This window comes from Stegostoma tigrinum, chromosome 7 (genome assembly GCF_030684315.1).
Source record: "Stegostoma tigrinum isolate sSteTig4 chromosome 7, sSteTig4.hap1, whole genome shotgun sequence".
Taxonomy (NCBI): Eukaryota; Metazoa; Chordata; class Chondrichthyes; order Orectolobiformes; family Stegostomatidae; genus Stegostoma; species Stegostoma tigrinum.
Window position 1 is genome coordinate 49,888,646 of NC_081360.1, and position 15,807 is coordinate 49,904,452.

A 15,807-nucleotide genomic window follows, 5' to 3' on the forward strand; every position below is an offset into this window, starting at 1 on the left:
ATTAAGATGGAAGGTGGTATAGTTGATTCTGAGACTCGGGTCCTGAATCTAACTCAAAGAACTATGACGGTATGAGGCAAGAGCTGTCTATGATAAGTTGGGAAATGTTGGTTAAGGGGATGAGTGGAAAGGCATTTGTAACTTTTAAAGAGTGTATGGAGGAACGGCATTGATTATTCATTCCTTTCGGCCACAAAATAAAACCATAAAGGTGGTCCTAACAAAAGAAATTAAGGATAGTATTAGGTCCAAAGAACAGACTTACAAGTTGGCCAAAAAGGAATGCAGCAGACTTGAGGGCTAGGACCAGTTTAGATTCAAAGGAGTGCAAAGGAATTGATTAAAGTTGGGGGGACAATAGAGTACAAGAGTGTGGAGAACATACAAACTGATCAACAAGTGTACAAAGAGAAGAAGGTCAATGAAGACAAGGTGGGAAAAAACCCTAACACAGAAACATTAATAACTTTACCTGAGGTGACCAATCCATGCATGTAACAACACGATGTTTTGACCAACGCTCATCAAAAAACTGTCTGTTCACAGAAAGTTTAGCTCCACCTTGAAGTTCTCTGTTAAGAAACAAAGTGCAAGTCAAAAACACTGTTCAGTTGTTCAGCAACAGTCTTGCCGAAACAAATAAAATTCAACAATGAATAATACCCCTCTTTTTCTTCTAAATCCTTGCCACTGTAGTCAAAAAAGAGATCTTTATGTTCTGCGAGAGCTCGTTCAATTATTCTGGTGCTGTGATCAAAGAATGTGAGGAATTCATCAGAATGAATAATTTGTTGTCTTTCCTCTTCTGTAAGCTCACGTGGTGCACCTGATGAAACAAGGTGAAGAAATCTTTGTTACTCTAAATTTGCTGTAAACATTCAATTCAGGAAGGTACTTTACATCTTCATTTGACCACCAATTCAATCCAATTTCCATTAAAGATGCAAATTGCCTATAGGTGCAACATCTAAGCATTTGGCCACACTGTCTGGGTATAATTTCTTGCTGACATTCAAAACAATCAACCACTAATTGATAAAGAAAGGGCAGTCCTGATTTTTTTAAAAAAAAACCTTTCTCATTCAGAAATAAAAATACATACAACATTCATTTCATTTGCATGTCATAGAAGTCATACAGCATGGAAAAAGACCCTTTGGTCCAACTCACCCAAGCCAACCAAGTTTCCACTTGCCCGCACCTGGCCCATATCCCTCCAAACCTTGCCTATTCATGCACCCATCCAAATGTCTTTTAAATGTTATAACTATACCTGCATCTACCATTTCCCCTGGCAGTTTGGTCCACGTATGAACCAACCTCTGTGTGAAATAGTTGCCCTTCGGTTCTGAAAGGGTCCTTTCTTCTCTCAGTTCAAAAATATGCCTCCCAGTTTTGAACTCCCCCACCCTAGGGCAAGACCTTTGTTATTCACCTTATCTATGCCCTTACATTTTACTCGATCAATTAATTCATTCCCTCATTATCTAAAGATATTTTTATTTATATAGAATGTCAAATTAATCTTTAATTAAACAAACTTTTTTTTTAAAAACGGAAAACTAATATATGGTGTATTATTAACCCTTGGCATCCAACAGTGTCCCAGGCTCCACTCTTCATTTTGATGTTAGTTCATTTTACATAAGGCAACAGTTGAAGCAAATCAAATCAACATGAAACCCTGAGATGGAGGGAGAGGCAAAAGAATGAAAAAAAACTGTACAGTGCTTTCACAACCTCAGAATGTTCCAAAGAGATGCACAGTCAATTAAGTTTAAAAAGTGTAGCAATTTGTTATCCGGATAGCAAATTAGTTAAGTAGTAAACAGCAGTGAGGTAAATGACCACAAGTAATCTGCTTTACTGAATTGGCAAACAGAAATTTATTCTTTTTTGAACAGTGCAAAGGATCTTTAAATCCTCTCTACCATTAAGGGTAAGGGGAGGCAATGGCCTCGTGGTTTTATCACTGGACTGTTAATCCAGCGGCCCAGATAATGTTCTGGGAACCCAGGTTCGAATCCTGCCACAGTAGATAGTGGAATATGAATTCAATAAAATATCTGGAATTAAGAATCTAATGATGACCGTGAATCCATTGTCGATTGTCGGAAAATCCCATTAGGTTCACTAATGTCCTTCAGGGAAGGAAAGTGTCTTGCTTACCTAGTCTATATGTGACTCCAGACCCACAGCAATGTGGATAACTCTGAACTGCCCTCTGGGGATGGGCAATAAATGCTGCCTAGCCAACAACGCCCTCATTCCATGAATGAACAAAGAAAAAAAAATTAAGGGCCTTACTCTATGTCACCTCCAAAAAAAAAACACTCTAGAAAAGCTGGGAAATTCTCCAACTAATTTCACAAACAGATGAGGTGATCATAATCACACAACATGCAGCCTCAGACTTTTCCAATAAGGACACTTTGAATTACTTTCTTGCCCTGTGAAGTACTTTGGGGTATCACGATGCTGTGAAAAGTAAGTATTTTTTTCCTGAGTGCACAACATGACAATAAAGTTGAGCCAAGTATTCAGGTCCTCTGAATCCAAAACTTCTGACAGCTGCAAGAGTATTATCCCTGAACCAGACTTTTTGGTTAATAAGGGCAGCACTGAGCCAGCCCTTCTGATTAATAAGATCTGTTAGCACTCTTGCAACAAAAGCAGTATCAAGAAGTGTGAGTATTACGTGATCCATCCTCTATCCAAAATTTAAGTTCATGCACAGTCCGAGAATTTGGGCCTAATCCAAACAGGTTACAAACAGATCAGATACAAATCTCATTAAAAAGCACAGCAGGCTGTAGAGGCTCACTGGCCTACTCGTGCTCTCAATTCATATATTTGGAATATGCAAGTCTGCTGGGAATGATAGCAACATATATAAGCACAAATCACTGCCTACAGAATAGCAAGCACAGAACCCACTGTTTATTATAGCTGACATTAATGCACATTAGCTTCAAAGTCTCCAACATTGTACAAAGCATTTACATTCACTGAGACAGACAACATTAGAACTCTGTATTCTAAAAGTATAGACTGCATATATAATATATATACACACATACACACTTCTATATGTTACAAATGCATAAATCGGAAATGGTACAGTAAAGAAAAATAAGGATGGAGTAAGCAGGAAAAATTTGCTGATGAGCGAAGAATGAGGACAGGCAACATAATCTAAAGAATATAATTGTAAAAGGGTTGCAGGAACAAGTGGAAGTTTATGTGCACAGTTGTTGAATGTAGCAGGGCAGGTTGAGAAATAGTTGAAAAGATAGGTGGGAACCAGAGTTTATAGAATCACAGATCACAGAATCCCTACAGTGTGGAAACAGGCCCTCAGGCCAATAAGTCCACATTGACCCTCACAGCATTCCACCCAGACCCAGGCCCATCCCCCTATAATCCTCCTGATCTACACATCCTTGAACACTGTGGGCAATTTAGCATGGCTAATCTACCTGGCCTGCACATCTTTGGACTGTGGGAGGAAACCAGAGCACCTGGAGGAAACCCATGCAGACACAGGGAGAACGCGCAAACTCCACACAGACAGTCGCCTGAGGGTGGAATCGAATCCGGGTTCCTTGCGCTGTACAAAGGCAGGCACAGAATCCAAAAGGAGATTATGACAAAAATTTATGAAATACTGATTCATTTACAAATGGAGTAGTGCATCTGATTACAGACACCATATTTTAAATGAAAATGAAGATTTTAGAGAGACTGCTGAAAAGATTTACAAGAGAGGTTCTAGGAATAAAAAGAACTTGAATTATCCGAACAGATTGGAGAAGAGAGAGTATTCTTATAAAATCGAAAACTATGAGGAGATTTGATAGAGGTTTTTAAAATCTCCAAAACCTCAGAGTATTAAAAGACACTGTTCACAAAATTATGAACCAAAGGATACCAACTTAAGATGACCAGCAAAAGAAGCAACGGTGACTTGAGAATGATCTTCTATTTCAGCAAGTGTTTAGAATTTAATGTTATGCATGAGAATATGGTGGAGGCAAATTCAATTGTGGCTTTCAACAATAAAGTTGATAAAAATCTGAAAAGTGAACAATTTCAGGGTTACAGGGTTAAGGTGGTACTGAAAGAATTGCTTTAGTAAAGAGCAACATGGGCATGAAGGGCCAATGATTCTTGACTAGCCATTAGTAACCATCCAGCCTAATCCTAGTTTCAAGCTCTTTAGATAACAAGGTGTAGAGCTGGACGAACACAAGAAGTCAAGCAGCATCACTTGAGAGTTTCTAAAGAAGGGTCTGGACCTGAAACGCCACCTTTCCTGCTCCTCTGTTGCTACTTGGCCTGCTGTGTTCATCCAGCTTGTTATCTCAGATTCCCCAGCATCGGCAGTTCCTACTATCTCTACCTATTCTTTTTTTCCCCAAACGTGATTAGAGTTCCCGCCTCTTCCAGTCATTCAGACAGTGAGATCTGGATCCTAAATCACTCTGAATAAAATGCATGTATTCTCAATTCTGCTTACATGCTTTCCTCAACTACATTAAAGCTAAATACCCTGGTCACTGACTTCTCTCTTCAACATAATAGATCTTTCCTATCTGTTCCATCAAGGCTCCATACATTCTCTGTAAGGGAGTGTATTTGGTTTAATGAAGGCCAGACAGCCAAGAGTCAGGCTGGGAAAACAGCATGTTAGAACAAACCTCTCCATGGCAACAACAGCTTTTAAGGTATAGTGGAGCTAAACTGGAAGATTGATATCACAGAACCATAGAATCCCTACTGTATGGAAGCAGGCCATTCAGCCCATCAGAGTCCACAATGATCCTCTGAAAAGTATCCCTCCCAGACACACCCCCCTATCCTATCCCTGTAACCCTGCATTTGCCATGGCTAACCCACCTAGCCTGCACATCTCTGGACACTATGGGCAATTTTGGCATGGCCAATCCACGTAACCTGCACATCTTCAGAGCACCCAGAGGAAAGGCACGCAGACACGGGAGAATGTGCAAACTCTACGCAGACTGTCACCTAAGACTGGAATCAAACCTGGATCCCTGGCAGTGTGAGGCAGCAGAGCTAACCACTGAGACACCATGCCAACTTCTTTGCTCCTCAATAATGCCTCGGGTGAAATTATCAGTGTGTTCACTTGGTTCCAAATTTCCAATGCTAGGTAACTTGAAAAGAAAAACTGAGGATATTGAAGTGAATCTAAATAATTAAACTACACAGTATTAGAAATCTGCAATTTTGTACTATTTAAAATATATACAGAGTAGTAATAGAAAACACCTAGATCTATTTGTTAATGACTTTCGATTAAACTTCCAAGATCTATTGTGAGTCCCCATCTTATTTACCCTGAATGACTTCACCAAATACACAGCATTAGTTTTTACATTTGTGCTGAAAATACCTAATTTTACCACAGAATCACCTCTGCAGACTCTTCCACTGCTACAAAACTATCAATCTGCTTATCGGACGTCAGAACTGGATGAGGAGAACTTTCCTCCAATTAAATATTAGGAAGACTGAAGCCATCGTTTTTGATCCCCACACCAATCTCCGTCTTCCGGCAAACCCCTTCACCTTGAGGCCTGTCTGAGACCTAGCCAGTTTGCTCATAAACACGTCGTCATCTTTGATCCAAAGATGAGCTTCTGAATTAATGCTCGTGCCATTGCTATCATTATGCATTTCCACTTCTGTTATGTCATCCAATTTCACTCATCTCAATTCATCGGCTGTTGAAACCCTCATGACTTTGTTATTACTATGTTCAGTCATTCCAACATATTCCTGGCTGATCTCTCTCATTCCATTCACTGCAGGCTTAAGAACATATAACTGTCATGATTGTGACTCAACTTGCACTAAGTCCTGTTTCCCTATTAATTCTGTGCACAAACACCAGCAATGGCTCTTTCTCAAGCAACACCTTAACATTAAAATTTTCAACGTGTTTTCAAATCCATTTGTCACCTTGCTCCTCCCTATCTTTATCTCTTCTATTCCCACAAAACCACAAGACATAGGAGAGTAGGCCATTCAGCCTAAGACGTGTGGTCTGAGACATCTCTGCTTTTTACGTTCCAGTCTCATAAAAGTTCTCAATTATTACTGCTTCATACTGATGCTGAGACTAGGCATCAAGCTTCAGAATTCAACCCCTACATCTATTCGCCTCATCTCCTCACTTTAAGCAACTCCTCAAACATTTCCTCCTGACTGGAGATTTGGGTCATTTGACCTAATAGCTCTAGTGTGGCTTAGTGTTATACTTTGTTCCTATGAAGTGATTTGAAACATTTCATTATGTTAAAGGAACTATTATAAATTTAATGTTATTGTTGAAACAGAAGTATTCAAAATTTGATAGTCAAGTGGTTGTCTTTATGCAAAATAGTCATTTCGACACCGAGTCACGCAACTGAACATAAAAAGTATGCTATTATAGGTTATTATTTTAAGTTCTTCAGAATGAATTTTCACTGCCAAATACCTTCTTTAACTTCTTCTTTTTGTGTTTGTTCTGGTTCCGGTTCATTTGCTTGTTTAGGTACAATATCTTCCTCCTCCTCCTCAGCTGCAAAGTAACAGTTTAGCAAGATTAGTGTTGCAACCTGACAGATAAACTGAAACACCTTACATTTAAGCACAACATTTTCATTCTGAAGTATCTGTAACAAATGTTCCCCTTCAGAAGCTATTAACATGTTGACTTTAATTATCTAAAGAAATGTTATTCATTACTAAAGATGAAGGAGTAGATTATTTCACAGCTGTCTGAATTGCTACTTGCAATCTTCAGGCCATCAATGTCAGGGCAATGAAGAAATAACTAATGGTTTCTATCTTGAAAATGGCACGACAATCATTTCTTGACATTACTATTGTCAGAGGTACTGGCATCTAACTGCTTTTTACTTTGCTCAGTGCATATAGCCTTAACACCAGAGGGCTCTTACCAGGAAAACTAAATTTCACAATACACTTAACGATTCCACTTATAATATTCACACCAGAAAATATTTAATTTCTTATCCTTTAAAAAATACACAGAAGAACCATTTGGTTTTCAAACATACTAACTTTTCAACTTCTGTAATTCATACCTTGACATTCTGAGCAGAAACATCATTCATTATTAAAGCCGCATAATTAACTAAGACTAATATAAATCATTCCAATTGGTTTTCCTTAAATTCACTCTTGGGACAAGCATTATGCCCATCCCTAGCTACCCTTGAGAAGTTGGCAGTTAGCTGTCACAATGCTGTTAAGGATTTTGACCAATGACACTGAAGGAACAGCAAATATATTTCCATTTCAGGATGGTGATTGGCTTGGGGGAGAATTTGTAGGTGAGAAGTAATGTTCTCACATATCTGCTACCTTTGTCCTTCAAGGTTGAAATGATAACAAGCTTGGGAAGTCTTGTCTGAGGAGTTTTGCAATGCATCTTGTATATAGCACACAGTGTCGTTATTAAGATTCGGTGCAGAGAGTTGATGTTGGTGGATATGGTGCCAATGAAAAGGGCTGCTTTGTCTTCGATGGTATAAAGTTTCTTGAGTGTTGGAGCCGCATTCATTCAGGCAAGTGGAGAGTATTCAGAGTATTCCGATGCAGTTTCGTCTTGTGCCTTGTGAATGGTGGATGGGCTTTGAGGGGTCAGGTGAGTTACTCATTTCAAGATTCTGAGCCCTCACCTGCTCTTGTAGCCACTGTACTTATATGGCTTGTCCAGATTAGTGGTGGTGGGGTAATTCTGATCATTCAGAGATAAAAGACAGTGAACACTAAGCTAGCCAACTTAATGATACAAGATAACTTTTAATGTTTACCTATAATAACATCTCAAAACGTCCTAGTTTTCTGATCAATTTAGTATTGGCACTAAAAAGCAGTCACAAAATGCCTCTGACAATACTTCGACATGCAAAACAGATGAGATGAACTCTTAAAAATGTTATGGCTCATTTTCCAAAGTTACAAAATAATAAAGTTCCCAATAATCCTATCGTTCCAATTGTTAATTTGTTCAGTAAAATACTAGATTGTCACAGATCGTTAAGTCTACTGAGTTAGACAAGTGAATTACTACAAGCATCCAAATATAAGGAGGTGGTGATGTAGTGGCAACATCACTAGACTATCAATCCAGATCCCAGGCTAATGTTTTGAGGAAGATTAAAAAAACAGAACATCAAAAGTATAATCTCTCGCTTCCTTCCAGTTCCAAGTGCAAATGAGGGAAGGAATAAAAGTACGGGGGAGATAAACCATTGGCTTGAGAGATGGTGCAGTGTGCAGGGATTCAGTTTTTTGGATCTTTGGGATCTCTTTTGGGACAGAGAAGACCTGTTCAAAAAGGATGGGTTTCACCTGAACCAGAATGGAAGCAATAAACTGGCACAGACATTTGCTAGTTCTATTTCGGGAATCTGTAAACTCTTGGAGGGGCGAGATGTTCCGAAGTAACAGTGAAAATAGAAAGAGAGATGAGAATGGTTATGAATCAGAAAAGAGCAAGTTAATTAGAAAAAAAAACAGAGAAGAGCAAGTCGGAGAACGAAGTAACTCTTAAGAACTCAGAGCAAGTATGGGAACAGGCAACTGAGGGGTTTGTAACTACTACAGAAACTTGGCTGAGGGAAAGACTGAATTGGCAGCCGAGTGTTCTGTGTTTTAGATGTTAAAGGAAAGATAGAGAGAGAGGCGATAAAGGAGGAGGAGTAGCATTTTTGGTTACGGAAAACATTACTATTGTAATTAAAGAAGATATTTCTGAGGGATCAGTGAATACATGAGTTGAAACTAAAAATAAGAAAGCAATGATCACCCTGATAGGATTGTACCATATGCCCCCTCAATAGTCAGAGGGTTATTGAGAAGGAAGTATGTGGACAGAGATCCCAAATATATGTAAAAATAATAAGGTTGTAGTAGCAGGGGATTTTAATTTTCCAAACACTGACTAGGACTATCTTGTTATTGAAGATTCAGATGGTGAAGAATTTGTTAAATGTGTTCAAGAAAAATTTCTTTATCAATAGGTAAATGTTGTTACTGGAGAAGGAGCAAAACTGTATGTTCTCTTGGGAAATAGGGCAGGGCAAGTGACTGAAATGTTAGTAGGGAACATTTTGGGACTAGTGATCACATAATACTATTAGTCTTTAAATAGTACGGGAAAAGGATCAGTTTTCCGTAAGTGTTAAAGTTCTTAAATGGAGTAAGGCAAATTTTAATGGTATGTAACAAGAACTTTCAAAAATTAATTGGAGTAAACTATTCACAAGTAAAGGGGTGAGGGACAAGTGGGAGGCCTCCAAAAATGTGATAACTACAGTTCAAAACGTTTATGCTTCTGGAAGACAAGGCTGGTAAGATTAGTGGACAATGGATGAATAAAGATATCCAGGCTCTAATCAAGAATAAAAGAAAAATCATTTATTAGATACAGACAATTGGGATCAACTGAATTTTTGGAAGAGTATAAAGGGTGTAGGGGCATTCTTAAGGAGGTAATCAGGAAGGCAAAAACCGGATGAGGAAGTGCTAGAGATCTTGGAAAACATAAGTAGATAAATCTCCAGGACCTGATCAAGTGTATCCAAGATGTTGTGGGAAGTTAGAGAGGAAATTGCAGGGTCCCTAGCAGAAATATCTGTATCACCTATAAAGATGGGTGAGGTACCAGGAATGGAGGGTGGCTAATGTTCTGGCACTGCTTAAGAAAGGCTGTAAGGAGAAGCCTGGAAACTAATAGACCTGTGAGTCTGACACTGCTGGTGGGTAAGTTGTTGGAGATGATTCTGAAAGATAGGATTTACATGCATTGGGAAAGGCAAGGACTGATTAGGGATAGTCAATACAGTTTTGTGTGAGGAAAATCATGTCTCACAAACTTGATCGAGATTTTTAACAAACTAACCAAAAAAAAACTGAGGGCAGAGCAGTAGACATTGTATGCTTAGACTTTAGTGAAGCTTTTGACAAGGTTCTGCATGTCAGACTAATTAGTAAAGCTAGATCACATGGGATTCAGGGTGAGCTTGCCAACTGAATGTAAAATTGGCTTTATGGTAGAAGTGGTAGTGGGGGGTTATGGTCTGTGGAGGCCTAAAACCAGCAGTCTTCCACAATGATCAGTATTGAGTGCACTTTTGTTTGTAATTTATATAAATGATTTGGATGAAAATATAGGATCATGGTTAGTAAGTTTGCAGATAACACTAAAATTGTTGGTGTACATAAGAACATAAGAACTAGGAGCCGGAGTAAGCCGCTCGGCCCTTCGAGACTGTTCTGGCATTCAATAAGATAATGGCTGATCTTCTCATGGATTCAGATCTACTTACTCACGTTCTCACTGTATCCCTTAATTCCTTCACTGTTCAAAGAAGATCTACCTTATCTTTAAACACGTTTACAGAAGTAGCGTCGACAACGTCACTGGGCAAGGAATTCCACAGATTAACAACCCTCTGAGTGAAGAAATTCCTTCTCAATTCAGTCCTAAATCTGCTCCCTGTAATCTTGAGGCTATGCCCTCTTGTCCTAGCTTCACGTGCCAGTGGGAACATCCTCTCAACTTCTATCTTATCTATTCCCTTCATAATTTTACATGTTTCTATAAGATCCCCCCTCAATCTTCTGAATTCCAATGAATATAATCCCAATCTACTCAGTCACTCCTCAAAAGCCAACCCCCTCATCTCCGGAATCAACTTAATGAACCTCCTCTGCACCCCCCCCTCAGTGACAGTGCATTCTTCCTCAAGTAAGGGGACCAAAACTACACACAGTACTCCAGGTGTGGCCTCACCAGCACCATGTACAAGCTGCAACATAATGTCTCTGCTTTTAAACTCGATCTCTTTAGCAATGAAAGACAAAATTCCATTTGCCTTCTTAATTACTTGTTGTATCTGCAGACCAACCTTCTTTGATTCATGGACAAGGACACCCAGGTCCCACTGCATAGCAGCACGCTGTAACTTTTCATTACACAGAGGACTACGTAGTGGACAGTAAAGATTTGTAGCTCAGGTTGAGGTTCTGGATGTGAGTTTGCTCGCTGAGCTGGAAGGTTCGTTTTCAGACGTTTTGTCACCACACTAGGTAACATCATCAGTGGGCCTCCGACGAAGCGCTGGTGTTATGTCCTGCTTTCTATTTATAAATTTATATTTATAAATAGAAAGCGGGACATAACACCAGCACTTCGTCGGAAGCTCACTGATGATGTTACCTAGTATGGTGACGAAATGTCTGAAAACAAACCTTCCAGCTCAGCGAGCAAACTCACATCCAGTGGACAGTAAGATTACAAAGTCTGCTTGACTGCTGGCAAAATAAATCTGCTTAATTAATGTTCATTAGGGAGGGAAATCTGCTATCCTTACCTGGTCTAGTCTACATTTGACTCCTGACCCACATCAATGTGGTTGACTCTAAACTACTATGTAGTACAATTAGGGATAGACAATAAATACTGGTCTAGCTCACAACGCTTGCATGCCATCACAAATAAAGAAAGTAAAAGGCTGCTTTAGATTTCAGTTATATTTCAATTAGAAACAAAAACTGAACAAATTACCATGTAATAATTCAACTTCTTACAGGACTTGACGATAAATAAATAGTTCAGCCTAATATTGTTCTTCTAAAGGACTTTGACAGAAGTGATAATGTTAAGGATACAAAAAGTCACTTCTATTGACAGCTAATGAAAACAATTCCATTCTTGTAACTGATGATTTCCATTTCTCAGGAATATACAAAGCCAAATGCAGTTTCTGTGCAAGTTAAAATGTTGGGCTAAAAACTAATTAAAAGGTATACAAATCAAAATGAAAGGAAGCCATGAAGTGAGAATATCTTGCACAGATATAGATCATTACTAAACGTCTATTACAATTCACAGACATTAGAAAAATAAATTCTAAAGCCAAAGCTGTTGGTAATTATGAAATTCTTTTGAAATGACACAAGATTCACTGGTCCTGCATAAACACAAGCATATTTTGAACACTGCTGACAAACAGAAAGAAAGAAAGTAATTCATAATTAAGTAGCCCCTTTCAGGTTCTCAATAATTCCTTTTTCCGCTTCGAAAGTGGTATGTACTCTTTTACTCTACATCACCAGGCAGTCTTGGCCTGAGCTTAACAGCTCATCTGAAAAAAAAATCCAAAAAAATGGTATTCCCTTAAGAATATCCCAAGCTATTAAGATAAATTACATGCTCAAGTCATGCAATGAGGTTTGAACACACAACTTTCTGACTCAAGCAAGACCACTAACAATAAGCAATGCTGTCACCTATGGTTATGTGCCAAACGTTGACATATGATTAAGCCACATAACCCAAATCTGACACAGCAACTGTTCTAAAAGATTATATAATTCTACATATTGCAGAACACAAGGGGAGGAAAAGTCTAGTTACGTTCTTAATCATTCATAATACAAAACAGTTTTCCAAGAAATAGGTGAATTGCTGTTTCAAAAAAAAAATTTTATTATTGATTTGGAAATTTTCAAGTGTAATATCTTTGTCTGTTTTGCCACTTTAGTGATCACAATTATGAGTCCTCAAGTGCTGCCCAACGAGGCTACTGCCCCAGAATAGGATAGCGTGGTATTGCAAATTCCAACTATCTGAAAGGAACTACGTCTGAAAAATTACTTACATTGTTTAGTTGACAACAATTAGTTTAAAACAATGTAAAAAGAAATAAATACAGCATCTACACCAACTTCTTAATACAGTGTCATCTTTCATACTCAAATTTGCATAGTTGACATCAGGAAAATAAACCAGTTCATACAATGAACTAAAGGAAAAAATATCCAATAATTCAAAAGGGAACAGAATTTGTCCTATTGTTGCCACTTCATGGGGCTACAATGTAGATAGTGTTATAGCAGATCTGAATTTCTATTTACACCATGCCCTGCAACAATTATTGCTTAGCATTTGAAAAATGTGGCCTTATCAAAGGTCTCCTTTCAGCATGCTGATTCAACCTTTGGAACCCTGTCACTATTCTACTATAATTTCATCTCTTTCAGTTTCAAATTCACCTGGAATTTCTGCCAAAATTTTCTAGACTCCTACTTGCTGTCAGGAATCCTCAGTACACTAAACAGGGCATCCAGCCCAAACCTTTTCATTACTTGGGAAAATCTAGGCCTCAAGGCCCCTGAGCATGCAACTAAGCGTGGGATTCAAAGTTTACCCTACTGTCCTGGTAAACTGCAGACACAAAAATCTAAACTAAGGAAAGAATTCCTGCTGGCATTTTTTAAAAAAATTGCCCTCAGAAGGGAGTGTGATGCAGTAAAACCTTATTTATTACCCATCCCCAACTGCAAGGTGGCAATGTTCCTTTTCCACAAACTGCTGCAGTTTTTGTATTGATGCCACTCAAACACATTTGTTAGGGGATTCTAAGGTTTCAATACAGCCAAAAGAAAAGTGATGTTATGTATTCAACTGAATCGTATGCAACTTGGAAGTAAAAATAAATTAATAATCTTGCTATTCTTGGTTACATTCTGGGATTGACCAGCACCAACGAAGTTCGCATGTTAAGTTTTAATCCTTTCTTGAGGAACACTTAGTGGAGTGAACAAGAAAAAGCAACTCACACCCTGGAGTCACAATATACACAGGGTACAAGGAAAACTAGTTTCAAAAGTTTTACTTTCCCTATATCAAGCTATTTATGTGGATTCAATTTGAAAATCCGCATATTCTAGGCACTTGTAATAAACATATAGTTAATTCTGCATTGTTGTTTCATTCTAGTCGTGAGATTGTATGGTAAAAGGTCATCTTTTGTCAGGTCATCTGTCAAAAAAAACACAGCAGGAAACTTTACTTTCAGAAACCAGAGTACAAGTTGAGTGGTGTAAGCTGTTCTACCACATAAGATAGGCTGGTCAGAGGATGGGAAGCAGCTGCCTAGATCAGGTCTCAGCAGCCCAGCCAGATGACTAGACAACAAAGAACAGATGGTACTGCTGGGATTGTGTTCTCCAGTACAAGGTGGCATTGGGATGGCACAAAGTTTTCTGCCTGACTGCCTCCAATCACATCTCCTCTGACAGCAAGACTATGTAATTACTGGCCCACCAGGGGAGTTAAAGGCAAGCATTCAGGCTGAAAACTGAATAAAATACATCTTGTAGGCCATAACAGCTGCCAAGCCACACTAATCGCTACATTTTCATATCCTTCACAACAAACACATTTAAGCAGACAATAAAATATAATTAAGCCTGCAAGTAATAGAGCTGAGAAAAATAACAGTGAAATGCACACTATGATGTTAACTTGTGCTTTATCGAAATGATAATCATATGTGCAAATTTAACAGTAGATGGAAATTGAATCTGCCTCCAATTCTGACAAGTTTACAGAAATGGGTTAATAACATGAACAATTTCAATATCCTGCAGATATGCTCATACTTTCAACCAAATGGGGAAGTTAAAATCTTTCCTTTCAAGGGCTTCAATCAGCTGCAAAGGAAAACAGTAATCACTGTCTTTTGAGCAAGCTCTGCTGCATTTGTCAGCCCTTTCTCTAAGAATGCAGCCAGAGCAATCAACCTGCCATCCATTCAGAATGGAAAAAAACAATCTGAAAACACAGGGTATAATGCACCTGCCAGAGAAAATGGCCATTTCAAGAGAAGCTAGTGATCTGCATGACCCCACTGAGGAGGCGGTGGTGCAGAGGGGAAGAAATGCTTAAAAAGAATTCACAGTGATTCCGATCTCTCACACACTGACACTTCCTTACAAAGCATGCCAATTATAGCTTTTGTGCTACTTAAAAAAAAATGAAAGCTTTTTTTCAAAAATAATCACACTGAGACACAGAAGATGCACATCCTTTCACAGAAATCACTTATACACTGGACAATCTATTAATCTGAAAGCAGTCTGACATGGTAGGGGTCCAACGTTGTTCAGCACAAAACCAAAAATGCGACACCCAAGATTGAAATAATCTCTGCAGGTGTGCTTGCCCCCCACATCACTTTGTTGACAGTTTTACATACAATCATCAAATCGAAACCGTTTGCAATAAATAATTTTGAAATGAACATTTTCTCAGGACCAAAAGCTTGATACTATAATAAATGCATTTTAAATGACAAGAAGTCATCTTAAACTAAGTAACGGAACACAGCTGCATTTGTTTATTGAAAAATACAATGAAGTACTTAGAAACTGATTTACTAGTTTAAATTTTACTTAATCTTACAATTGCTTGACAACTCTTTTTACCTTTGTACAACTGACCAATGACATTTCAAAAGCTTTACATACATATTGAAAAGATATAATTTTGTTTCCAATCATGTGGTAATGTACATTAAAGTGCAGAAAGCAAAACTGATCTTAGCAGGAAAATGAATGTCAGATAAAGCTGCTTAATTTGAATAAAAGGCTTAAAAGGATAACACTGCAATAGTGTATACTGCATTGAAAGAATGCTGTTCTTTCCCATAGAAAATTGCTGTTTGAATAACAACCCAACCTGCCAAAAATATAAATGTAAATAAAGCACAAATAGATTTTGTGTGTCAAATAATTACTGGAATCGTTATAACTGAGTATTGACAATTTTTGATTGATGCTTAACATTTGTAATTGCCCATTCAAATTTGGATAGATGTTACGCTTTTATGGAAACTTTAGTATGGAAGAATACACCACATCGAAAAATGACTGCCATCTGGATAACTCAACTTGCTTTCAGGAAGACGATCA

At 38.3% G+C, this 15,807-nt stretch overlaps 1 protein-coding gene across 4 annotated transcripts in view; it reads right to left on the reverse strand.

Moving 5' to 3' along the window:
* LOC125454063 (cytoplasmic dynein 1 intermediate chain 2) overlaps positions 1-15,807 on the reverse strand; it is a 78,705-nt gene that overhangs the window by 16,191 nt on the left and 46,707 nt on the right. For all 4 annotated transcript variants that reach the window (XM_048534347.1, XM_048534344.1, XM_048534346.1 and 1 more), the window contains 3 exons: positions 6,509-6,592; positions 664-826; positions 473-572 (listed from right to left, as the gene is read on the reverse strand). In XM_048534347.1, the coding sequence (XP_048390304.1) occupies positions 473-572; positions 664-826; positions 6,509-6,592 (347 nt within the window). The remainder of the gene's footprint in view (positions 1-472; positions 573-663; positions 827-6,508; positions 6,593-15,807) is intronic.